This window comes from Notolepis coatsorum (genome assembly GCF_963971535.1).
Source record: "Notolepis coatsorum genome assembly, chromosome: 1".
Lineage (NCBI taxonomy): Eukaryota > Metazoa > Chordata > Actinopteri > Aulopiformes > Paralepididae > Notolepis > Notolepis coatsorum.
In genome coordinates, this window is record NC_140165.1 from 205870165 (window position 1) to 205896807 (window position 26643).

General features: G+C 41.8%; 1 protein-coding gene across 1 annotated transcript in view; it reads left to right on the plus strand.

The window, feature by feature from the left end:
• The window catches only part of pcsk7 (proprotein convertase subtilisin/kexin type 7), a 67394-nt gene that overhangs the window by 7736 nt on the left and 33015 nt on the right, over positions 1-26643 (plus strand). The window contains exons 3-8 of the mRNA XM_084334173.1: positions 43-297; positions 722-856; positions 20210-20375; positions 22407-22497; positions 23407-23461; positions 24155-24293. Coding sequence (XP_084190299.1) covers positions 43-297; positions 722-856; positions 20210-20375; positions 22407-22497; positions 23407-23461; positions 24155-24293 — 841 coding nt within the window. The remainder of the gene's footprint in view (positions 1-42; positions 298-721; positions 857-20209; positions 20376-22406; positions 22498-23406; positions 23462-24154; positions 24294-26643) is intronic.

Consider the following 26643-nt stretch of genomic DNA (forward strand, 5'->3'; position numbering starts at 1 on the left):
AAGCTACATGTACACTAACAAACTCTACTCTCTCCACTCCAGGTGGCAGAAGAGGCCGGGCTGGAGAACCAGGGCCAGATTGGGCAGCTTGAGGGCCACTACCTGCTGTGTTCTTCCAAGCCTGGCACCAGAGCTGGGACAGGTGTTGGAGCTGGTGCCGGGGGAAGGAGGGCCCGACCTGGGGACGTGCTGGAAGCCCATCCCCATGTCCTGTGGCACTCCCAGGAGAAGCTGCTCAGCAGGGCCAAGAGATCTGTGGCTTTCAACGACCCCCGATACCCCAATCAGTGGCACCTGGTGAGGACTTGTCTGTCTCCCTCGCTCCCTGTTGGAGTCTTTGTCTGTTATAATAATACTACATTTTGTATTAGGGGTCAACCGTCCTGTACCCCAACAAACTAGAGATCTCAAGGAATCCGTAGATGCCCACCATTTCATACTAGCTTATTCGGAAAGGGGCCAAATAGTGCTATAGAATTTAGCAGTATTTTGATGGACTTTCTTTCTTTCTTTCTTTCTTTCTTTCTTTCTTTCTTTCTTTCTTTCTTTCTTTCTTTCTTTCTTTCTTTCTTTCTTTCTTTCTTTCTTTCTTTCTTTCTTTCTTTCTTTCTTTCTTTCTCTTTCTTTCTTTCTTTCTTTCTTTCTTTCTTTCTTTCTTTCTTTCTTTCTTTCTTTCTTTCTTTCTTTCTTTCTTTCTTTCTTTCTCTCAACCCCCCCGCAGCACAACGACCAGAGGAAAGGCATGGACATCAACGTGACGGGGGTGTGGGAGCGCAACATCACTGGCCACGGGGTGACGGTGGTGGTGGTGGATGACGGGGTCGAGCACACCCTGCAGGACCTCCAGCCCAACTATGTAAGTCATGTTCGTTATGTCTTAACTACCCGTTGACCAATGTCAGTATTCACCACATAGCTGTAATACTAGTAATACACTTTTGTATAGCAAGCTTTCATACAAGAATAGACCTGTCGCTAAACCACGCCCCCTTTAAAACCTCGGACAAGCTAAGCCGACCGTGAATGACTCGTTGACGATGGCCGCAGGCAGCCCCTTTCCTGACTGTGATGCAAGCCTTGCTTCACAGTCACGAAAGGGGCTAGGCCGCGGGAGATTTACCACAGCAGATAATAGACCTGTTTTTTAAAGATAACACAAATATTTCATCTAGAAGCAGACAGAGAGGGTTACAATATGCAGTGGAAAAGTACGTTCATGAGATACACATTTACCTTAGACCTCCATGGTGATGCAAGCATTAGCTATAGATAACGTCGCATTACTTACAGTTGACTTGATTGAAGATTACAAGAACTATGACGATAATCCATGATTACTACTATTGCTGATACATTTAGTTTAGTGGTCCAACGCAGTATACGAGCTAGACCCGACAGATTACAAAGGCACCTCCCTCAAACTGAACAGTGACATCTCCTTAGCAAATGATCTCAATACCTTCTATGCGAGGTTTGAGGCTGTGAATAACAACACCAGCCTACAAGCCACGGCAATGGGGAGGGGGGGGTCTGCTGAGGGAGATTCAGTGTTCAGAATAACAGAACATGAGGTGAGGAGGACCTTTAAGAAAGTGAATATCAGGAAGGCAGAGGGAGATTCAGTGTTCAGAATAACAGAACATGAGGTGAGGAGGACCTTTAAAAAAGTGAATATCAGGAAGGCAGCAGGACCGGACGGCATCCCCGGCCGCGTCCTAAAAGTCTGTGCCGACCAACTGGCCCCGGTATTCACTGACATCTTTAACCTGTCCTTAGAACAGGCTGTCATCCCCACCTGTCTGAAGAAGTCCACCATCATCCCTGTACCCAAAAAATCTACGCCCGCTTGCCTCAACGACTACCGCCCTGTAGCTCTCACCTCCATAGCCATGAAGTGCTTTGAGAAGCTAGTGAAGGGCTACATCTGTTCCTCCCTCCCCATCAACCTGGACCCCCTGCAATTTGCATACCGCCCTAACAGGTCCATGGAGGACGCCATAGCCCATGTGCTGCACACAGCAGCATCACACCTGGACAAGAGGCAGGGGAACTATGTGAGAATGCTGTTCATCGACTACAGCTCAGCATTCAATACCATAGTCCCCTCCAAACTCATAGCCAAGCTCAGGGACCTGGGCTTGAACTATGACCTCTGCCAGTGGGTCTTGGACTTCCTGACGGGCAGACCCCAGGTGGTAAGAGCAGGCAACTGCACCTCCTCATCCATCACGCTCAACATAGGGGCCCCCCAGGGCTGTGTTCTGAGCCCCCTCCACTACTCCCTGTACACACATGACTGTGTGGCACAGCGGAACAACAACACAATCATCAAATTTGCTGATGACACAGTAGTGGTGGGCCTGATCTCTGCCAACGACGAGAGGGCCTACCTGGAAGAGGTAGAGAATCTGTCACAGTGGTGTCAGGAGAACTGCCTCTCCCTGAACGTCAGCAAAACAAAAGAGATGATTGTGGACTTCAGGAGGTCGGGGGTCAGGGACTACAGCCCCCTCAGCATCGACGGGGCACCGGTTGAGAGAGTGAACAGTTTTAAGTACCTTGGAGCCCACATATCCGAGGACTTGACATGGACCACATACATTGACAGTGTTGTGAAGAAGGCACAACAACGCCTCTCCTTCCTCAGGCGCCTAAGGAAGTTCCAAGTCGGTCAGAAGATCCTTAAGAACTTCTACTCATGTACAATAGAGAGCATCCTGACTGGCAATATCACCTCCTGGTTTGTGAATAGCACCGCACAAGACCGAAGCAGACTACAGAGAGTGGCACGTTCAGCCGAACGCACAATTGGAGGGGGGCTTCCCACTCTCCAGAACATTTACAACAAGCGGTGCAGGGGTAAGGCTAAGAGAATTATTAAGGACTCCAGCCACCCAAACAACTGCCTCTTTGAACTGCTGCAGTCAGGCAAGCGATACCGGAGTCTCATGGCAAGCACAGAAAGACTCAGAAGAAGCTTCTATCCCCAGGCCATCAGGTTGCTCAACGAACAATAACACTATGCAACAACCATCAAATGCACTCACAACACAACACACACAACACACACATCCATACGCACACACTCATTTTAAACAAACAACACACTGCAGCACCCACTCTCCACACTTTAGAACACCTAGACACACTTTATATTTATTGGTAAAGGATTTGCACTACAACCCATACCTCAGTACACCTTACTGTAAATTGTACCTCATCCCATTTCTGCTTTGCACTATATAGTATTGTATATTAGTATATTGCATAGTATATTGTACGGTAACTCAGTTACTCTATTCTGCATCGAACATTGTACATATGTATATACTGAACACTGTCTACGTACGTGACTTCTATTTTTACTTCTATTTTTACATGCTATACTATTTAATTTAATTTTATACTTATCTTTTGTCTAGCACAGTCTCTGGAGCGTAACAGAAAGAAGCATTTTGTATAAAAGTATTCTGTACTTCTGTATGACAACTATTAAAGAAACTTAAACTAAAACTTAAACAGTTGTGTCACTAGTCACTAGAATGAGGAAAAAAGTGAGAGCTGTCACTTGCCAACAATCCTCCTCCATATAGGGGTGAGACGTCAGAGAATGGTATGCTGCACATTCTAGTGTACATCAGGTCAAATGATTGATTACACTAACTATAAATGTATAGTGATAGAGACCAAAGTAAAAATACCTAATAATAAAATAGACCTAATAGGGGCGACAGTGGCTTGGGAGTAGAGCAGTCGTCTGGTAATCCGGAGGTTCCCGGTTTGATTCTCGCTCCTCCCGGGCAGCGTGTCGAAGTGTCCTTGAGCAAGACACTGCTGAGCAGGTTGGCACCTTGCATGGTTGCCTCCACCGTCGGTGTGTGAATGTGTGAGTGAATGGGTAAGATGTGAGAAACAAATTGTAAAGCGCTTTGGATAAAAGCGCTATATAAATACAGCCATTTACCATTAAATCACAGTAAATGGGTACAGGTCAGGACATAGCTTTTCTTATAACACTAAGTATAAGTTATATTTAATATAAATATAAATAAATGCATATACAACACATTCTCAAGATAGATCAATCTGATTAGAAAAGAAAACCCACAACTAAAGTGTACATAAATAGCCACTATTTTTAATATATACAATAAATATACATGGATTTACAGTTACACAAATGGATGTACGATATAAACTGGAATAGCGAACAATATCATGTGTTGTTGTGATACATCTATGGTAATTTAACATTATATTCTTCTAGTACCTCCATTATGGATTAATAGCCTGGTCTGTTGACATTTGCAATATCAGCAACTGTTGATGAAGATTAAGTACTTTAACATTGTAAACCAGCAATCTGAGGGACACAGAGCAGCATAACTGGACCACTTTAACAACCTTCAGGTCAATCGAGGGTTGAATGCACTGAAATACAAGAACACCCTATAGAATATGTACTGTAATTTTACTTTTGAAACTTAATACAGTACTGTAGTGATTGTAATGGTACATAATTCACACACAGACCTATTGTTAGGAACATTCTAGAAAATTAGTGCCGCCTGAACATTCTGGAACGTGTGTGATGATGTCATGGCAGTACATTCTACAACCTTAGGACTGCCCGATCATTCTGGAACGTTGGTGATGATGTCATAGTAGAACCTTCTAGAACCTCTAACATTCCTATTTTAAGCATTCTGTTTAGCTTTCTAGTAATGTCCACCTTCCATTGGGGGAGCCTGGTGCCCACAGGCCGGCACTCCTCATCTGAGTAAGAGGGGAGGAGAGAGGGGTGATGGATAAGGGGAGAGGGATGAGGGGGAGAGGTAAATGAGGAGAGAGGGATGAGGGCGAGAGGTGAATGAGGAGAGAGGGATATTATTCAGTTAATGACATGATTGTAAAGCTGCACACATTCCATGATGCTCACTTTAGTCCAAAAACATAAATCGGACCTCTTTCATTGTCACTCATGTCCTGTCTTGGGTTGACCTGTGTCGTCTCTGTGAGGGCAGTAACATCTCCAGCACACCTCATTCTGTGAAAAAAAACACAAAAAGCTGAGTATTAGCTAAGCATAGATAGATAATAATAATAATAATAATAGTTAATTTATGGAGCATCTTTGACTTTCATACATAAAATGCAGCTCAAAGTGGATTTTATTGACAACAAACATAACAACTTTGACAGATCAACATTTGTGTTTGCCTTGTCAGGGATAAAACGAAAAGTCCAGGGCCCTCATTCATCAATTTTTCTTAGAAAGTATTCTATTTTCATACGTAAGCACAGAATTTAGAATGTGTGCACGCACAAAAAAAACTGGATTTATCAACCGTGCGTACACAGGTCCTACGCTCCTCCGTGTTGATAAATACCTCTTTGTCCTACCGTCAATGCTCGTGCATGATTATCCATATATGGTCATGAAAGTGATGAAACACCCCCCATGGGATGTGAAATAATGGACTGACCCGAGCGGAACTCTGAGAAACTTCACAGGAGATTGTTCACTGAGGCGCTGCCGAACCAAGAAGACACAACGCGTGTTATGGGATAAATAAAAGGCTGACTTGTAAACGGTGATGTCAGATATCAACGGCTCCCTAAGACCATTGCTGCAATTCTGCCTGGACAGCTCAAAATACTAATAAAGACCGTTCGTTGACCACTGTTTGGCGTTGGTGGTTTGATTGATTGATTGAAAAGTTTATTAACAGATTGCAGAATGGGTACAGTAGCCTACAGTACAGCTCAATACATACAATTGTTAAGGGGATGCAGACCAGAGAAAGACTTTCGTCTTGTTTACATCAGGGTCCCCCATTTTCAATTCATGTGTGTGTCATTATAACCGTGCTGTAATATGAATGCCTTTATTAGTTGTGTTCGATTGGCTATAATATGATTTTTAGAGGCATCTATTTTGAATGAATGAAAACTTTATTTAACAGATTGCAGAATGGGTACAATACAGTATGGCTCAATACACACAATTGTTAACACTTTGAGTGCCACTCACGAGATTTCTCGGTTTTTTTTATAGGTGGTTGCATGCCACTCACGAGATTTCTCAGATTTTTTTTTTTTAATTTTTTTTTGCGATCTGAAAAATTATTGCATCACCCGAGCCTACCCGAGTATAGCCGAGGGGCGCCGGCGATCACTGTGGAAAAAAGCGCCCCCTGTCGTCTCCCAGATGACATAAGTGATTTTGGAATGGACTCAATGAAAATGAATGGGGAAAAAAATCCGGTACTCCACATTTTCCAGTTCACTGATCCAGCCGGGGTTACTAGAGTTCATTCTGGAGCCTCAGATCCCCGCGGATCATGGAGTTCTACTGTATCGCGTTGGATCCATACACGTATCGATTTTTTCGAATGGTGATCAGGAATTGGAATATACCAGTTGGATACCATCTGATGTCAGGTAAGGACTCTATGTTATCAGTGGTAGGATAATCAGAGTAAGTTTGATGAAGTTATAAGCTGTTTTGTGAAATGTCTTCTTTCGGTTTCACTGTAAAAGTCTGTGAGGAAATCAACGGAGCGATTATCAGTGCGCGGCCGTAATGTGCGTGCGTGCACGTATAATATTGATCATCTAGCGTTTATTTGAAAACGATTCATAAAAAGGCCGACGAATATCAACGTTGTGGAATATTCCACTAAAAGACGATTTTCATAGAATGCTCCAGAATGAGCTGTTTTTTATATCAAAACGGGGGCTTTTCTAACTGCTCTGAAACGGCAACGACGCGATAAAAAAACAATCTGCCTTCACAGCACTGACTGGAAAATAGTCTTTGATAATGCGATGGGCAGATTAGACACATAGCCATAATTTAAAACATAGATTAGGCGATATTAACGTTAACATTGGCGCCGATGGTGGCATTCAAGCGGTAAAACGGAAAACCAGGCGTGGCGCTGAAAGTGTTAAGGGGATGCAGACCAGAGAAAGACATTTGTCTTGTTTACATCAGGGTCCCCCTGTTGTTGTCGGTATTAGCCTAATAATACCGACAACAAAATAGATGCCTCTAAAAATCATATACTATTAGGTAGCCTATATGAATTACATATAATAGCAGCCATAGCCTACATTATGCAACAGTAACTTGCGCATACCAGTGTATGCGACGGACCAGTGTATACCTTATATCATATCATATTCATATAATAGTTTACTATCAGCATACCAGCATGTAATACGTTCTGAGTGTGTATCTACCTCAACTCCTTATTAAATTTGCTCATAGATTGCAGAAATACGGGAACGTTTTGATTTATATTAAAAGGCTTTGACATTGTAAAACTAAATACGTGGAATTCTGTAAGCATAATACAAGTCATATCACCCACACGATATATGCTCTGTGTCCAGAGCATGTATGCTTTTCATTCATTTAAGACACATTATTGCAAGGGTTTTGTAATACACATACACCCTGGTCTCATTGCAATGCGTTTTTTATTCTTTCTTATACAGTAGGAAGGGGAAGAACACTATATCGTGGGTGTTCATATGACTTGTATTCTGCTTACAGCTTCGAAATTCCACTTGTTTCGTTTAACGTAAAGCCTTTTAAATATAATCAAAACGTTCCCGTGTTTCTGCGGTCTGTGCGCAAAATAATAACAAGTTGAGTTACGCGGAGCGCAGTCAGTCAGTACACCCCGTATATTCCGATAACGCTATATAAACCATGCTGCATTCATTCGGAGATAAAGACCTATTATTCCAAATGCTATTTATAGGGTTTTGACAATAATTACACTACTGTTGCTATTTTACAATGAACTATAATGAATTACGGTTCATACAGAACATGCCAGTGTTGAAACTAATGCACAGAAGCTTATTTCCGTGTTGTAATAATATATTCTACCAACGGGCGCCAGCTAAGCATGGTCCGACCTGTGCTTAAATATACGCACAAAGTCAAGCACAAGTTCAAATTGATAAATCCCACACTTTGCTTAGAAATGATCGTACGCACGGGTTACGCACATATCTGTGCGTACGCCACGTTGATAAATGAGGGCCCAGGACTTATTTACTGTTTACATCGTTGTCCCTGTTGTTACTGGTTTCAAGTGGCACTATGGCATCTGAAGTGCATCGAGCATTCTTAGTGCATGTAGTAGTATTCATGTTATTAGTATTCTGTTGTCTGTTAGCCAGTTCTTTATACTATCAATGGTGGTCACTACATTACATCTATAACTATAACTGTCCTTGTTGGTCATCATTTCCACTGTTATGCACCTGGCTTGCGGAAGGCTCACGTTATGATGCAGAAAGCTAACCTTATGATACAGAAGGCTCACGTTATGATGCAGAAAGCTAACCTTATGATGCAGAAATATCTGCGGTATCGTTACATGTTGGCAGCTAACGTTAGCTAGCTGGGCTGGATATATGATAGCTAGTTCGCAGTCAAAGTCAAATGTTAGCAAACTAATAGTTTGGTCTACGTTTCTAATACATGCCTTCAAATATTATGTCTTTATGAATTGACCTTACCTTTGAGCAAACATAAGTGTCCATGGTAATGGTCTTCACATTCAGTTGTGTATGTGATGTGGTCGACGACACAACATAATCCATCGCTTGCATTTCTCTAGTTTTCGTTTCGGCTTCGGGAAAGGTATGAAATATACTCCTCCATCCAGTCTTTCAGGGTACCTGGTGTCCGAATTACAGGTACCCCACGCACAGCGTTTCACCATCGGATATTAGGTAGATAATAACATATAAACTGAACTCTTACACAGTGGTTTTGATCACAGCTTGTCTAGCACAGGCTCTGGAGCGTAACAGTAAGAAGCATTTTGTATAAAAGTATTCTGTACTTCTGTATGACAACTATTAAAGAAACTTGAAACTTTGATGCAGCCCACAAATGGCTTTTCTGGTGTTGACCGAGTTTTCTGCAGCAATGATTTTTGCTGTGATATGATTGGACAAATTCAATTTTGGGGCGTGGTTTAGCGACAGGTCTATTGCAGCCCAAAGTGCTTCACAGCAGTGACGTATTCACAAAATGGACATAGGGATAAAATGAGCATAGAATTGGCATAATCATAGACGGCCGTAAAATGAGCAGATAATTTATATTAAAACCTCCCTGAAAACTTGTAATAGATTTCTGTCATTAAAATCTATGACAAATAACACAACATTTAATTAAGAAAAGAATGTCATAGATTAATGTCATTAAAACCTATACAATGGATTGTGATGGATTTCTGTGTTAAAATGTCCAGGTGCAGACATAGAATGAGTATACAGGTATGGCGGGTAACATGAATGACCACAAGGTGGCGAGATACAACGTTAGGAGGGCAGTAATAGAAGCAAAAAGGCGCTACAGGGATACAATTGAACTTCAATATGAACAGGCTGATTCTAGAGCTATGTGGCAGGGCCGCGTCTATACTTTCCGCAAGTGGCTTGTCCTTCCGCGTTCCCGTTTTGCGCTCTGATTGGCCACGCACGTTTCTGGTCATGTGACATGTGCGCCAATCGTGGGACGGCAAGTTCTGCGCCTATTTCTGGGTCTAACAGCCTGCAAACTACCTAACGCCTAGTTTATCACTGGTTAAGCTTAGGCGACTCTTTCGCAGTTGGTTAAGGTTAGAGTTTGGAATCAGGGCAGGCGTTCTATCGCCATGCTCTAAGACAGGGGTCGGCAACCTGCGGCCTCGAGGCCGCATGCGGCTCTTTAGCCAATCAGCTGCGGCTCCCTGGCCCAAAAAAAAAAATGTTTTATTTAATTTTTTTTCTTATTTTGGAGATCGATGTCATACTGTGACACTGAAATGAAAAAATATTTCATCAACTAAGATATTTAGTCAACAAAAGGCTTACCTGTATGCCTGATATGTGGTGCGAAATTTGCGAACAATGAACAATTTATTTTTATTTGATAGATTTTCCACAAATAAGGGAAGGACTCTAATAGAGCTGCATAGTTTAGGGTTTTATTTCAAAGTAGGTCTACAGATGCCAGTGTTTTTTCTCCTTTTCTGTGTTTCATTTCAAAGTAGGTCTACACATGGTATTATTTTTTCAAAGTGGACTACTTTCTATTTTATAAATGTTCCACAAATAAGGGAAGGACTCAAATATACCTGAATAGTTCAGGGTTTTATTTCAAAGTCGGTCTACAGACACCAGTGTTTTGTCTCCTCTTCTGTGTTTTATTAAAAAATAGGTCTACACAGCCAGTATTTTTTCTCCTCTTCATAAGAGTTTGAGGTTTCCCTTTGTTATAACAGGTAAAAACAGCAATTAAAAAGTCAAATCTTTTCTTTTTGTTGCTTTATAATCCCATTAATGCAACAAACTGTGTGCTATAAGTATAAAGTATAATAAATCGCAAATTACTTTGGGTATGCAATTGTCAGGCGTTTTATGCTAAATGTGGGGTATGCTTGGGGATATATAAAACGTTATACACTGTGTTATCTTCATTTTAAGGGTAAATAGGTTGTGCGGCTCCCTGAGCATTTTATTTTGTGGGACGGGGGAAAAGTGGCTCTTTTGATAGTAAAGGTTGCTGACCCCTGCTCTAAGACAAACTAACCTTAACCAACTTCGAAAGAGCGCCTAAGCTTAACCGTCCAAAAACTTGCCGTCCCACAATTGGGCGCACATGTCGCATGACCAGAAACATGCGTGGCCAATCAGAGCGCAAAACGGGAATGCGGAAGGACAAGCCACTTGCGGAAAGTATAGACGCGGCAGGGCCTCAGAACGATGACAGATTACAAAGGCACCTCCCTCAAACTGAACAGTGACATCTCTTTAGCAAATGATCTCAATACCTTCTATGTGAGGTTTGAGGCTGGGAATAACAGCACCAGCCTACAAACCACTGCAATAGAGGGGGGGGGGGTGTTGGAGCGCTGCTGATGGAGACTCAGGGCTAGATCCACAAAGAATGGATTGTACGGTGCTAGTTGCACCCTTACTTACAATTCATTATGAATTGAAAATGGGGGACCCTGATGTAAACAAGACGAAAGTCTTTCTCTGGTCTGCATCCCCTTAACAATTGTGTGTATTGAGCCGTACTGTATTGTACCCATTCTGCAATCTGTTAATAAAATCTTCATTCAATCAATCAATCAATCAATCTGTGATCGGTGATTGATTGAATGAAGATTTTATTAACAGATTGCAGAATGGGTACAATACAGTATGGCTCAATACACACAATTGTTAAAGGCTAACTTGCAAGTTAAACCCTACTCTTCAATTATGGGTAGTTTACATCATTGGTATCTATTTTCATTATTTATTTTATTTCCATTTGACGCCGGAAATTCCACTCAGAAAGGGTTAAAAAGGTCCACGCACGAATAACATGTATGGAGCCAATGAAAAAGCTTATCAGACGCTATCAGTGCCGTGACGTCACTGCCGGTAACTTTCCCCTACTTCTCATCCACTACAATGGAGTTTGACGAGTGCAGAAAGCTATTTCCTTGATCCAAATGGATGCCTTACAAGACGCAAATGGGTTTAATCGTCGGAGAGACTTTGATGGACCAGCTACAACTGCATTTTTGGTTGAAACAAGGTAGTTATAAGGTTTTTAATGTCGTAAAAATAGAACTACATGTACCACTAGGCAGCCTGTATTTCAGTACGGAGCCGCTATTGGTCTGTTAGGCTGTCGCCTTATGCCTTATGTCCAGTGGTGCAGTCGTAATATCAGAACTGCCTGGACGCCACGTGCACGCGCGTGTACGCGCACGCGCATACATGTTCCCTTGCTTGCGCACAGAACAGATGATGCTTATGCATAAATAGTAGGAAACATGTTTGTATAGGAAATTACTAGTTTTAGTTTAGTTTTTGTAAATATTGCCTTGAAATAGAGAAGCTGAAAAAGGTAGCAGGATGTAGCCTTCAATATATAAAGAAATTATATTGTCAACAGATATGGTTGAAAAACAAACAATGTTTTAAATGTAATTGTAGTTACAATTTCTTTAATTGAATTAACTTGAACTAGAAAAGTAAATACAAACTAAATTAACAATGTAACTTAGTTTACAGAAGGACAGTTTCCTTCTGAAGCACAACTTAATGCCTCATCCTTCCAGTCGGGACCATTTGTCACATAGTGAGAGGTTCCACAGATCAAGCAAACCCCCACCAATTGGTACAGGGCTTGTATTTTGGTTTGGCTCTTCTCGTTCTTTGTTATGCTATCGGTATCCTATTATTATGCAAAGTCTAGGTGATAAGTGCCGGGTACTTGGCGTACGGCGCGACGAGTCCAGTGAAAATTGTGCGCGTACTTCTGCTCAGAAAAAACTGCTAGGACGGCGTGGTACCGAGTGGGACCACCACTGCATCACTGCTTATGCCCGTCCGGGTCATAGTACCAAGCTGGCTATATGGCTCTGTCTAACGTTAACGTTAGCATTATGTCTACTGTCGTGAACCATTTTAAATCGGGGCATGTAGAGGGGTTTGGAGAACGAGTAAAATGTGCAGGTCCACAGCTTCTTCTCAGACCTGTGGGGCAAAGCACTGCACACGCATCATGCCGGCTAGCAAGCTACACGCCACGGCATGTTGATACGATAGCAGCCCCTCGGATCGCACTCGTGCATCACAGTCACGAAAGGGGATACCACCATAGCTAACTAACGTTAACGTTACAAGCTCAAACACCTTATAACTACTAAAGTTACTACTGTCGTGTCCATAAGTTCCCTGGCAGAATACTTTGTTTGTGAGGACAAAGGTATACAAAGAGGAGAGAACCATTTTAAATCGGGGCATGTTAGGAGTTTCGAGAATGCTGGCTACTAAGCTAGCTAACTTAGCTACTAACGTTATATACACTATGTACAACGACACAATGATTTACATTAGTATTTACAAATATGGTAACGTGGTTGTGGCTTCTACAAATAGTGGTTAGCTTTAGAGATAAATGGCTATGATCACGGAGCACTAGTGTTAGGTGAAACAGATACTAGCTCCTCGGCTAGTAGTAGCAAGGCTCTCTGCTTCCTGCCACTACCTGCCTGTGACTCAGAGCCCCTGCTGCCCTGTACCTGTTGTGACGTCATCATTAAGATGACACATGCACGTTATGAACCATGGATTAAAATATCCATGTGTGTGGTGGTTCTGGTTGGGTCGACAAAATGTTTGATAAAAACGCTAAAACTGGGTCAATTTCGAACTTTTTTTCCCCTCTTCATGAAAGTCACTGTTGGCCTAGTCACATTGTTTATTGAACAAAAATACAACATGCAAGTGGTGCTTTAAGGGGATGCAGACCAGAGAAAGACTTTCGTCTTGTTTACATCAGGGTCCCCCATTTTCAATTCATAATGAATTGTAAGTAAGGATAACAGAACATGAGGTGAGGAGGACCTTTTAAGAAAGTGAATATCAGGACAGGAAGGCAGCAGGACCGGACCGTATCCCCGGCCGCGTCCTAAAAGTCTGTGCCGACCAACTGGCCCCGGTATTCACTGACATATTTAACCTGTCCTTAGAACAGGCTGTCATCCCCACCTGTCTGAAGAAGTCCACCATCATCCCTGTACCCAAAAAATCTACGCCCGCTTGCCTCAACGACTACCGCCCTGTAGCTCTCACCTCCATAGCCATGAAGTGCTTTGAGAAGCTAGTGAAGGGCTACATCTGTTCCTCCCTCCCCATCAACCTGGACCCCCTGCAATTTGCATACCGCCCTAACGGGTCCACGGAGGACGCCATAGCCCATGTGCTGCACACAACAGCATCACACCTGGACAAGAGGCAGGGGAACTATGTGAGAATGCTGTTCATCGACTACAGCTCAGCATTCAATACCATAGTCCCCTCCAAACTCATAGCCAAGCTCAGGGACCTGGGCCCTCATTTATCAATGTTGCGTACGCACAGATATGTGCGTAACCCGTACGTACGATCATTTCTAAGCAAAGTGTGGGATTTATCAAGTTGAACGTGTGCTTGACTTTGTGAGTATATATACGCACAGCTCCGACCGCACGTACCTGGCGCCCAGCGGTAGAATATGAAGACTACAACTCAGAAATAAGCTTTCGTGCATTACTTCCAACACTGGCGCGTGTTCTGTATGAACCGTAATTCATTATAGTTAATTGTAAAATAAATTACACAGTAGTGTAATTATAACGGGCTCACGCTCGAACAAGAGGTTGGCCTATTTGTTTGGCACGGGGGGGGCAGACGCGGATCACCCACCTCCAAACGCGATTAAATATTGTTTAAAATAAAAAGCGAAATACTATTATTTTGTGTCATGTTTCCAAATAAGATTGGTCACAACGAAATGCTTTCTACTTCAATTTGTTGGTTAGAATAGATGACCTCCGTTGAAACTTCACTGAGACTAAAAGACAGTCTATTTGTGAGCTCCCACACAGATGTGATAATAATAATAATAGCTTCATTTTATATAGCGCCTTTCAAGAGACCCAATGTCGCTTTACATAGGGGGGAATATAACAAAGTAACAAACATAGTGGACAGACACAACATATAAATATGATGATGGGATTCAAGTTCGCGTTTTTATTGATCACATAGGCAGGCTATACATAGGCTACATCGCACAGTCCATCGTGATATTGGAGATGGATCGAGCAATAGACTGTTACTGTCTGTACCACCCATGTAGCTGTCAAAGCTCCATCACAAATGCAGTTATGTGAATAGAAAGGTTCGTGTATATGCTCTCGTATTATTGTTTATATAGGCTAGCTAATACCGACATCAAAATAGATTGTATGCCTCTACAAATCATATGCAGGTAGAAAATGTACGGAAAATCCGTCGCGATTTGTAATGAAATTGACGGAGAACTTTAATCCCTGGGTATTAATCGAACGAAACGAAGAAAAAGCAGTCATATTCCAGCATGGTTATTAATGACACCAATGGCAAACAGTGGTTAACGGTCTTTATTAGTGTTTGCGCTGCCCTGAGGCAGCAATGGTCTTTAGGAAGTTAATAGATGTCTGTCTCTATTTCTCCCAGGCGTTCGCTCGGCTTAGTCCACTTTTCCACATTTCATGGGGGTGTTTCATGACCATATATCAGGGCTATTCAACTAAATTGTTCAGGGGGCCACATTGTCAGAAACCCAAGGGGCCAGGGGCCGGACTGCCACGGCGCCTCCCCGTGCTATGAATATATGTACACTTGACACAACACGCAACCACATTTTCACAACTTTTATTTAAAGGGGAACTATTTTACTATTTCTTTCACTATTTGGGCACTTTTACACAATTCCTGTGGGTTTATGGAACACCTCTGTAATATATATTTTTTTTAATTCATTGTTTTGTATTTCTAATCAAGTACTCAAAAACACGTTTTGAGCCTGGGCTCCAACCACTGTGGGAACTGTGTGGAAACTCAGCTGATTATCATGCAGCAGTGTCTCTCTGACATCACAAATCAGCACATTTTCAGATGACTCAGTTCAGTGAGGGTGAATATTGTGAGAGGAGAATTAGAAGAATGCGCCAATATGAGAATTAGAGACATAGATCACATTAATATAAGTCCACATAGCTAGGAAACAATGCTAAACACTGAAAAAGGCCATTTATAAGATCCCCTTTAACTACATTGCAAAAGTAGTATACTTTTCAAAAAAAGTGCTTCATTTATGTGCAACAACTGCAACATCTCCTCTTCAACATTTCAATATAAAAATAAAATAAAAAACAAACAAGTGCATGATGTGCATATGAACATTCTAACACCAACACTTGAACAAAAAAACACATTTATAGTGCAGCTGAGCTTATGAAAAAGTGCTTCATGTCTGTGCAACAACAGCAAATCACAGCATCTTATTAGCACTTATTGTCGACTCTTAACTCTCAAACATCAGGGGGGTGGGGGGCAGACAGGCCTAGCCTACATACACACATCTAATGAGAGCGATTGCACTTCTTTGACTGGGCAATGTCAGAGAAAGAGGGTTCATAGGAAGTGAGGGCTACCCGCAAACAGTGATGCAAATGCTCATTTGTCAAGGAGGCATGGTTGCTTGTTTTAATGGCATTCATGTGAGAGAAACTGGATTCACAGGTGTATGTTGAGCCAAACATTGTTAGCACAGATATTGCCAGCGTTTTTATTTTGGGGAATGTCTTGACATGAATACACTTTATCCAAAATGTTGTGGTGGATTCATTCTCAAGTGCCTGCTTCAGAGCAGATGATGCTTGCATGTCAATTATTTCAAGTTGCAGGAGACCTTCATCAATGTGAAGTGATGCAAGGAACTCTTGTCCTTTTGTGGAAATAGCAGCTACATTGGCAAATGAGTTGCTCACAAAATGCATCAATTATCTGGACATGTCAAATTCATCAAATCAACTTGCAAAGTTTTCCCTCAATTTATCAATGAAATCTGTCATTAATTGAGTGACTTTTGGCTCAATTGTGCGTGTTAACGTTGACATGAAAAAAAAAGGAAAAAAAAAAATATAAAAAAAAAAAAAAAAAAAATTATTATCATGTAATCTTTGGCGGGCCGGTCAGAATCGGCCCGCGGGCCGCCAGTTGAATAGCCCTGCCATATATGGTTAATTACGGCCGGTGCTATATGCAAATACGTAAAACCGTGCACAAGCGCGGAGCGTAGAACAAGTGGCATTTATCAACACGCAGTGTGCGTAGAACGTGTGTACGCACGTGTGATAAATCCAGATTTTTCTGTACGTACACACATTCTAAATTCTGTGCTAAACACAATGGGGACGAACAACGTATATATCCGTGTTTCGATTCCACCCGTTGTGGACAGAAGCACGGATAAATCCGTGGCAAGTCGTTATTGCTTTTATTCCATTTTAATAACCTATTCAAGGTCGCCGAGCGGCACTGCAGATATACCCTACTCTTTGAATTCGAGAAGGTGCAATACCGGCCAGATCCTCTTAGGGGCGCTCTCGCGATAATGCAGTGTTCCCTGTGGCCGAACGGTGGACTCTTTTTTTTTAACTTTCAATGGAGTTTTATGTTAGCTCGATTCTGGATCTGCAGCCTGTAGCTTGGATTCCGTTTTGCATCGCAGATTTCACCATGCAATAAGGGGATTTATCATCAGCCAATGGACATATCGATCTACCAGATGGCGATCGATAACGGGGAAATGCTCGGGGGGATCCCACCGGACCACGGTAAGATCTTTTTCACGTAAAGTACATCCCGATCTGGCCTTGTTTTGATAGCCATCCAGGCGTTAGGCCTATGAGGCTAATGAGGCTAACGCGGTTATTGCTAATCAATAATCAGAAACGACGCCCCCCCCCCCCCCCCCCCCTTTCATGCATACATGCGTGAGGATCTTGCCGATCATATGCAGTTTGAGTTTTAACTGGAGCGTATCTATAACCGAAATGCCATTGGATTTAACGTTATTAGCTATTAGCCCATTATCTCGGCTTCCAGGAAATATACTAGACCAAATCCGGTATAATGCTTATATTCACGGCGCTATAAAATGAGAGTGTATTGATGAAATATTTTTTTTCTATAAGCCATTTTGAAGGGACGGTTTATAGTCTCAATTCACAATGAGAATGGACAGATAGCAATATTATAAAGTATAGATTTAGCTCTACAAATAGCCCCACGTCTGTTTACATATCCCGGTCCTCTTGAGATTAATTAGACTCATCCCAGTGGCCGCGAAAGTGTTAAGAACGAAAATAGAACACTTTCTAAGAATTGTTGATAAATGAGGGCCCTGGGCTTGAACTATAACCTCTGCCAGTGGGTCTTGGACTTCCTGACGGGCAGACCCCAGGTGGTGAGAGCAGGCAACTGCACCTCCTCATCCATCACTCTCAACATAGGGGCCCCCCAGGGCTGTGTCCTGAGTCCCCTCCTCTACTCCCTGTACACGCATGACTGTGTGGCACAGCGGAACAACAACACAATCATCAAATTTGCTGACGACACACTAGTGGTGGGCCTGATCTCTGCAAACGACGAGAGGGCCTACCTGGAGGAGGTTAAGGTTCTAGCGGGATGGTGTCAAGAGAACTAACTCTCCCTGAACGTCAACAAAACAAAGGAGATGATTGTGGACTTTAGGAGGTCGGGGGTCAGGGACTACAGCCCCCTCAGCATCGATGGGGCACCGGTTGAGAGAGTGAACAGTTTTAAGTACCTCGGAGTCCACATATCCAAGGACTTGCCATGGACCACACACATTGACAGTGTTATCAAGAAGGCACGGCAACGCCTCTACTTCCTTAGGCGCTTAAGGAAGTTCAACCTGAGTCAGAAGATCCTCAAGAACTTCTTCTCATGCACAATAGAGAGCATCCTGACTGGCAATATCACCTCCTGGTTTGGGAATAGCACTGCACAAGACCGCAGCAGTCTACAGAGAGTGGCCCGTTCAGCCGAATGCACAATTGGAGGGGGGCTTCCCACTCTCCAAGGCATTTACAACAAGCGGTGCATGGGCAAGGCTAAGAGAATAATCAAAGACTCCAGCCACCCAAACAACTGCCTCTTTGAACTGCTGCGGTCAGGCAAGCGATACCGGAGTCTCATGGCAAGCACAGAGAGACTCAGAAGGAGCTTCTATCCCCAGGCCATCAGGATGCTCAATGAACAATGATTTCTAAATGAACAATGATTGAACAATGAACAATAACAGGCCAGCAACACACCCACAGCACACACACACTAACTTTAAATAAACAACACACTGTAGCACCCACTTTATCACACTTTACACTTTATATTTATATTATTGGTAAGGGAACTGCACATCTCTCATTCCTTATTCCTTATTGCACCTCACCACCACAATGGTGGCACCACAAGCTAAGCTATACCTCACCATTTTTGTACCAGATGTACATACTGTATATAGAGGTATACTGAACAATTGTTGTTTACACTTGTGTTTACTTGACTTCTTGACTTTCTATTTTTTACTTATTATACTTATTTATACTATCTTATTATTATCTAGCACACTCTCAGGAGCGAAACAGAAAGAAACATTTCATGCAAAGTATTCTGTATTTCTGTATGACAAATAATAAAGAAACGTGAAACTTGAAACAAATAGACAGAATAAGAGCAGTACAATACCATAGACATAAATTAGCATAGAATAGACTAGAGAGACCACTTTAGATATTTACAGATTAGAGACTATACAACAAGGAAATAAAACTAGACAAAGACAAAGATCAGAATGTGATAATTAGGATAATGGTAAAAGCATACGAAGGAAGGAAGGGGAGGGGGATATCATATCAGGCAATAATGGACAGCAAGGACATCACAACCATATATATAAAGGAAAAGTGGGAGAAGGAATTAGAAACGGAGATAACAGAAGAAGAATGGTATAACATATGTAAGATACAACACACAACCACAGGGTCAAGGATATGGAGGGAGTTTGGGTGGAAAAACATAATTAGATTATTTATAACACCAGAAATACAGGGCAACTATACACCAACACATAAACCATGCTGGAGAAAATGTGGACAGGAAATAGCAAACCACACACACATATTCTGGGGATGTCAGATAATAAAGAACTATTGGGAAGAGATAGGAGAGATAATAAATGAAATAGTAGGATATGAAATACCCCAGACAGGCCAAGTATTGTATTTAGGGAACTTAACACAGGAAGGAATTCAGGGGGAAGACAAATACTTGATTAAGATATTACTAGTAGCAGCCAAGAAAGCATTGACGAAAATGTGGTATAGAGTAGAAGCACCGACGAGGGAACAATGGACAGAGATAGTAGGGGGGATACAGGAAATGGAGAGAATCACACATAGGCTGAGGCTACAAGACGAGAAGTTTGAGTCAAAATGGGAGAAGTGGGAAAAAAAGAAAAAAATAATAGACTAGAGAGAATCAAATGTCTTGTTTGTGAAAAGAGATTGTTGTTTCAGTCACTGGACACCCTTCCCGCCCGTGTTCACCATTGATTCAATCGGAACATCACAAGTTAGGATCCTAAGGCCTGACAATTGTTCATTGTTATCTAGGGAACTCGGCTGCTCCCTGGAAACCCCATTGAGAGATAATGCCTTTGACTTAAACTCCTTAAACCTCTGCCCTAATCCCCCCTATCATCATGGACTATGGCTTTGTGTGCTTCTCTCAGAGTCCAGAGGGCAGCTATGACCTGAACTCGAACGACCCGGACCCCATGCCCCACCCGGATGCCCACAGTGACAACCACCACGGGACACGCTGCGCCGGAGAGATCGCGGCCGTGCCCAACAACAGCTTCTGTGCCGTGGGGGTCGCCTATGGCAGCAAGGTGGCAGGTATGGGAATTCAACTTGTTTCTAATACTGTTCAAGGCTTAGTTTCCCCCAAAGATTGTCTTTGTGTTCAATTAGATGGCGTGCTACTGTAAGCCAATTCCATTCTCATTAGTTGAACCCGATGGACACTAGAAGTGTTTTGGGGATAATATATATATATATATTATTTTTATAAAATGTTCTGTCCTTTGTTTATACAGGTAAACACATGAGACGGGTATCTCTTTTTCATGAGCATCTGTTTACAATAGACATAAAAATATAAAATATCATAATAATAGTTCAAAACTCTGTTTAGGTAAGCTATGTTTAGGATTAGGTGTTCCTTGGTAAAGCTATATCAAGGTGAGCTATGTAGGTGTGAAAATAATATACACTTTGTTATTTCTGAATTTAAGATAAGCTTGTGATTAATTAGTGATATCTAAAATGCATCAAAAGAAGACTGCACATTTTATAATATATAGAGATATCGGCATATCAAATAAATGGTCAGAGGATATGAAGTGATGGTTAAAAGCTTTGCACATATCTGTTGTATTTATCATTTTCACCTGAAAATGATTTTCTAAAAGCTGGTTGCATCTCCATGGGAGAGTAATGTTGTAGAAATAATGATCAGATCATACTAATTGTCTCAAATACATCCAATCTGTCGGATCAGGAGTAGATCTGGCGTTAAGAGCTTTATCTCCTGACACGAAGAGCCTCGGAAAACCAAGGGTTGTAATTACATTTTATTTTATGCATCTTTCTCAGAAAATCTGAGAAAACGAATCAAAAGCTAGGTCGGAATCAGGAATTGTACAGTTCTTCTCTAAGTCAGCATGATACAAATCATGTAAAAACCCTGTTCTACCAAAGGTTTAATGTTTTGTTTCCTGATAACGCTTTGTATTTATGGTCTCTGGCGATTCTGACGCATGCAATTGGGCAATGGTCACTAATGTCTTGTGCGACATCTGGATGGGTATTTTGTAAGCATAGTTTGTTTTTGTAATAATTTTGTATAATTTTGTAAATCAATTAAACTGGATTTTAGATTAAAAAAAATATATATATATTTTTTTTACATTTGGCCTTGTAGGATAGGATATCAGCTGAGATAGATTTAACTCAAGAAACAGTTATTTTAACCTAGACGAGTTCCCAGATAACCAATCCATATGTTGGTCACCCAGAACAATTCACCCAGAAGAGTTTCAGTTTGCCTGTTTCCTCTAAGGCCACATTTGTTGCAGAAGATGATAAATACAGTCAAATGAACATCACCCACAAGGCCCTCTAAGAGCGACGCATGACGTATGACGTATGAAAGGTGCTATACAAATAAAGTTAATTATTATTATATGGCAGATGACCAACACTATTCAAGCAGCAAGTTCATGTACAGACTAGACATATATTCTCTCCCTGTTAGATTTCCTATGCATTCAAAAAAGAAATCCATCCATAGCTACATCCAAATTCTAACATTTCCCCATAAACCACGATTCAGTCAGAACAAAGATGTCAGAGGAGGCTTCATCAATCAATATACAGATTCATTGTATACTTGTATGCCGTGACAAATAAAACTCTTGACTTGACTTGATGAACAAAATCCAACTTGGGTAGTAATAGGCAATGATGTGATTGTAAATCCTGCTGCAAATTTAAGTCGGCTGTACTAATATTGATATACATCTGATAAAAATCTCCGTAGGTCGATGGTCTGGTCTGATGGCAGTATGTATTGTGGGGTATTCAGACCAAGCTTGTCAAAAATATATTCTAGATTCAGTCTTGTTTGATGAACAGACTACTGATCTGTGCTTAACATTTGAGGTTTCCGGATCTTCTGCCAATACTAATATAGTTCCACCAGTGAAATAGAGACATGCTGCTGCAGTCTTGATTGTCTTCTTAAGCGTGTGTGTGTTGTGTGTGTGTGTCTCTCTCTCTCTCTCTCTCTCTCGCTCTCGCTCTCGCTCTCTCTCTCTCTCTCTCTCTCTCTCTCGCTCTCGCTCTCGCTCTCTCTCTCTCTCTCAGGTATCAGAGTCCTGGACGGCCCTCTGACAGACAGCATGGAGGCCATAGCCTTCAACAAGCACTACCAAGTGAACGACATCTACAGCTGCAGGTACTGCCTTCCTCCGACCTCTAAAGGCTTATTTATGCCGCGGCACTCAACCCTTTTGACAACCGTTGCTCAATGTTTATCACGCTTTCTGTTGTCTCCATGGTAACAAAACATGACACGCCCCTGGATTGTTTGTTTGTTTTATCTGATCTCTGTCGCCTTCGTGTTTGAACGTGAAACCACAAGTATATCCTTGGTAAGGTTTCAATTGCAGGTTGCATGTCATCCAACCACACTGTGTGACCCTATATACCAGTGTCTCTTTCTCTGTCAAAAAGGTGTCATTTCTGTGGAGTTATTAAACGTGTCAAGCTTTAACACTGTCTGGTGTTGAAGTAGTGGAAGTCAACTATCATTATTGTCTCCTAGGTATTTTTATAGGGACAGCGACTTAAGTGAACATTACAATGTCAATTACCTCAAAGGGTCCTTTTTAAAAAGTCATAAAATGTCTTCAATTTACATTTACTAATAAAAGGCTCCTAAAAAGTCTTCTTGAACTTGCTGATACTTATAGAAACCCTGTAGTCAAGGTACCACTGGCTGATGGGGTGGGGGAGGGGGGTTGTAGCTGGTCTACTGAAAGGTTCATTCTCCAGATGTCAGACGGTCGACTGCAATAACAGTTACATTATGCCGTTTTCTTTTTATTTAGCGTAAACCAACACAAAGACACGACTCTGTTTTTGTTCAAGATTATAAATAGATTATCTCTAACTCTCTAGATATTCTCTAGCCTTGCCATTGACAAATGGTTATTGGTATCTACAGTACACCTGAAGGCATGCATCACTTACAGTAGATGATTTTAACTGGTGCTATTAAACAGCATGTACTTATATTGATTGGGGATTGTATGTCTATTTTCCATAGCTATTCCTTTTTACCCCAGTCTTTTATCTGTTTTAGCTGGGGTCCAGATGACGATGGACACACTGTGGATGGACCCCATCCTCTAGGCAAGGTAGGCAAACACTCCGTTTGTCCTGCAGGGGGCAGTGCACCGCAGCAGTGTGAGCCAGGACTGTTTCAGTTCACTTTCCAATCCTGTTGATTCAACTTGTTTTGTTCCCCTAAGGCAGTGGTTCCCAAAGTGTGGGGTGTGAAAATAAATATTAAGAAAAAAGTTTGGGAACCACTGCCCTAAAGTGATAGCTGCAACATAAACGTCTCCCATGTGCTAAATTGAGTGCAAATTGAGTGCTTTCCCTCACTTCTGTACAGCCACAGAGGGGTTTATTGTTAGAGGAATTCCATTGTAATTGATTTTTAGCTCATAATTCTCTATAATCAAAGACACTCCTATTTCCCCTACTCTGGTTCTGTTGTTTTACGACTTCTCGGGATTAAAGAAGAATCCAATCCTGTTATGTCATCCAATTGCATTGGCTGAGACGGTGCAAAGAGAACATTTTATGGACAGTCGTTTTCCTGAAGCGATATTAAACCTTTCAAATTAAAATGGACATGTTTAATAGTAGGGATAATGACTGTCTATAAACATTTCTTTCAGCCATCTTACTAGGTGTCACATCATGACATCATCGGCGTACATTCTACTTGATCTTGAGGGGGGAATAGGACGTTTTAGGAGACGATGTCCTTCTGCACAGTAACTACTGAAAATACTGAGTCAGAATGTGCTCCTGACTGACAGGCCGCGCTGCAGCATGGTGTGATTGCCGGGAGGCGGGGCTTCGGCAGCATCTTTGTGGTCGCCAGCGGTAACGGGGGTCAATACAACGACAACTGCAACTACGACGGCTACGCCAACTCCATCTACACCATCACCATAGGTAAAGGGTTAGGCCATGGGAATTGAGGAAAACAATCTGGTAACATGCAACAAAAAGGAGTCACGGTGAAGAGGAAGAAACTGTCCAAAGATGACAACAGTTTTAATGTCTGTAAAATGATCATTTCCCAATTATATACATAATGAACATTTCACAAGGCTTCATTACTCACTTGCCACAACAACAATACCTGCTTGCTGGCCTGCATTTTCACTCTGATTGTGACACACACATGCACACACACACACACACACACATGCACACACGCCTGCACATGCACACATGCGCAGTTGTGCACACAGGCCTGCACACACACACACACATGCGCACATACATCTGCACACACACACATGCACACACATATGCACACACATGCCTCCACACACACACACACATGCACACACACTGATTCAGTATTTAACATTTTGAGTGCCACGTAGTGATGCACGATATATCGGCCGCCGATATAATATCGGCCGATATGGCCGTTTTTTTACACCGGTATCGGTCCGATATCAATATGGGCCCAGATCTTTTAATCTTTTTTTTTCTTTTTACATGTTTTGGCCTTAAATAGTTTCAAAATATCAGTCATTTCTGAAAATAAGTTACAAAAGTAAAAAAAAAATAATAAATGCATTTTGGAAAATAGCTCTTTATTTGATTATCATAAAAAAGTGTTTTCTATACAGAGATATCGGTATCGGCCAGAACAGCAATATTAATATCGGTTATCGGTATCGGCCACAATTTTCACATCGGTGCATCACTAGTGCCACGGGTCCCGTGCCCCGGAACCCTGTTGCGTGCCACCACCCACTTCAATGACAGAGCTCTCATATTTGCGAACGCATAAACTATATCTTAAATGATGGCTATGTGTCTAATATGGCCGTCGCTTATCAATGACTTGTTTGCAGTCAACATTGTCGAAACGGATTGTTTTTTAATCGGTTCATTTCCGTTTTATACCATTTTGAAAAACGCTTGTTTTATGAAAGTCCAGAAGAAAATAAAGATTCTGTGATAAACGCCCTTTACTGGAATACACTGGAATACACAAAACATGTTGTAATTTTTCTGCCTATTTATGAATAGTTTTCAAATAAACGCTGGATTATCGATAGTATATGTGTACTTATGCACGCTATAGAAGCGGGCTGAAAAATCGAGTATCTTATTTCCTGATCGCACACACACACAGACACACACATACACACATATGGCACACACTGATATATAGGTGAAAATAGCTCTGATTATCCCAAGACTGGTAAAATAGATTCCTTACCTCAGATTAGATGTTCTCCAAAAAGATTATTCCAATTCCTTATCGCCATTCCAAATATCGATTGCGTTTATTGATCCAACACTGGGTACTGGAAACACATTTTCCGCTGTTCTGGTGGTGGGCGATGACTTCGATCGTCTCCGGTTACATGTCTGACAAGTAAAATGTGAAAGCAGGACTTTTTTTTTCTCCATGCGTTTCATTCAATCCAATCCAAAGGGGTGCAGTACCATCCGGAGAGACGATAGGGGGCAGTATTTTCCCTGTTCGAGTTCAGACAGATCCCCACTGGTAACGTGAGGCTAGATTGATGAAAAATGAATGGAAATCGATAATAATAAAAAATACGAGATCTCTCGTCGTTGGCACTGAACGGTTGGCATGAACTAACGAGAAATCTCGTTGTTGGCACTCAAAGTGTTAAGACAGCCCTACCTATTATATACCTTTGATTTAGAAATAGTATCGTGTCCAGGCGAGCAACGCGAACGACTTTCGCAAAATGCACATAGTGCTCCATAACTCAGCTTCCAGGAATTAGCCCGGATCACTCTGAAACTATACAATATTCACCACGGGATAACACGTGAACGTATACATGAAAATATTTACTATTTTCTACATGTTGGACGAGAGATAGTGACTGTCAAATGAGCCATAGTATTGTCTCCATAGCTATAATATAGAATATAAATATAGCTCTGCAAACATTGTGACGCACCGTGAAAATGCCTATCTTTTAAAGCGTGGCCCATTGACAGCAGGGATGGGGATACACACTGGCGCTGAATGAGTTGAGAGTAAGATTACTTTCTCTCAGCTCGTCGTCAACTGTTATCCACCATGTAGTCTCTCTTTCTCTGTTCTCCACCCTGTAGTCTCTCTCTTTCTCTGTTCTCCACCCTGTAGTCTCTCTTTCTCTGTTCTCCACCCTGTAGTCTCTCTCTTTCTCTGTTTTCCACCCCGTAGTCTCTCTCTTTCTCTGTTCTCCACCCTGTAGTCTCTCTCTCTCTGTTCTCCACCCTGTAGTCTCTCTTTCTCTGTTCTCCACCCTGTAGT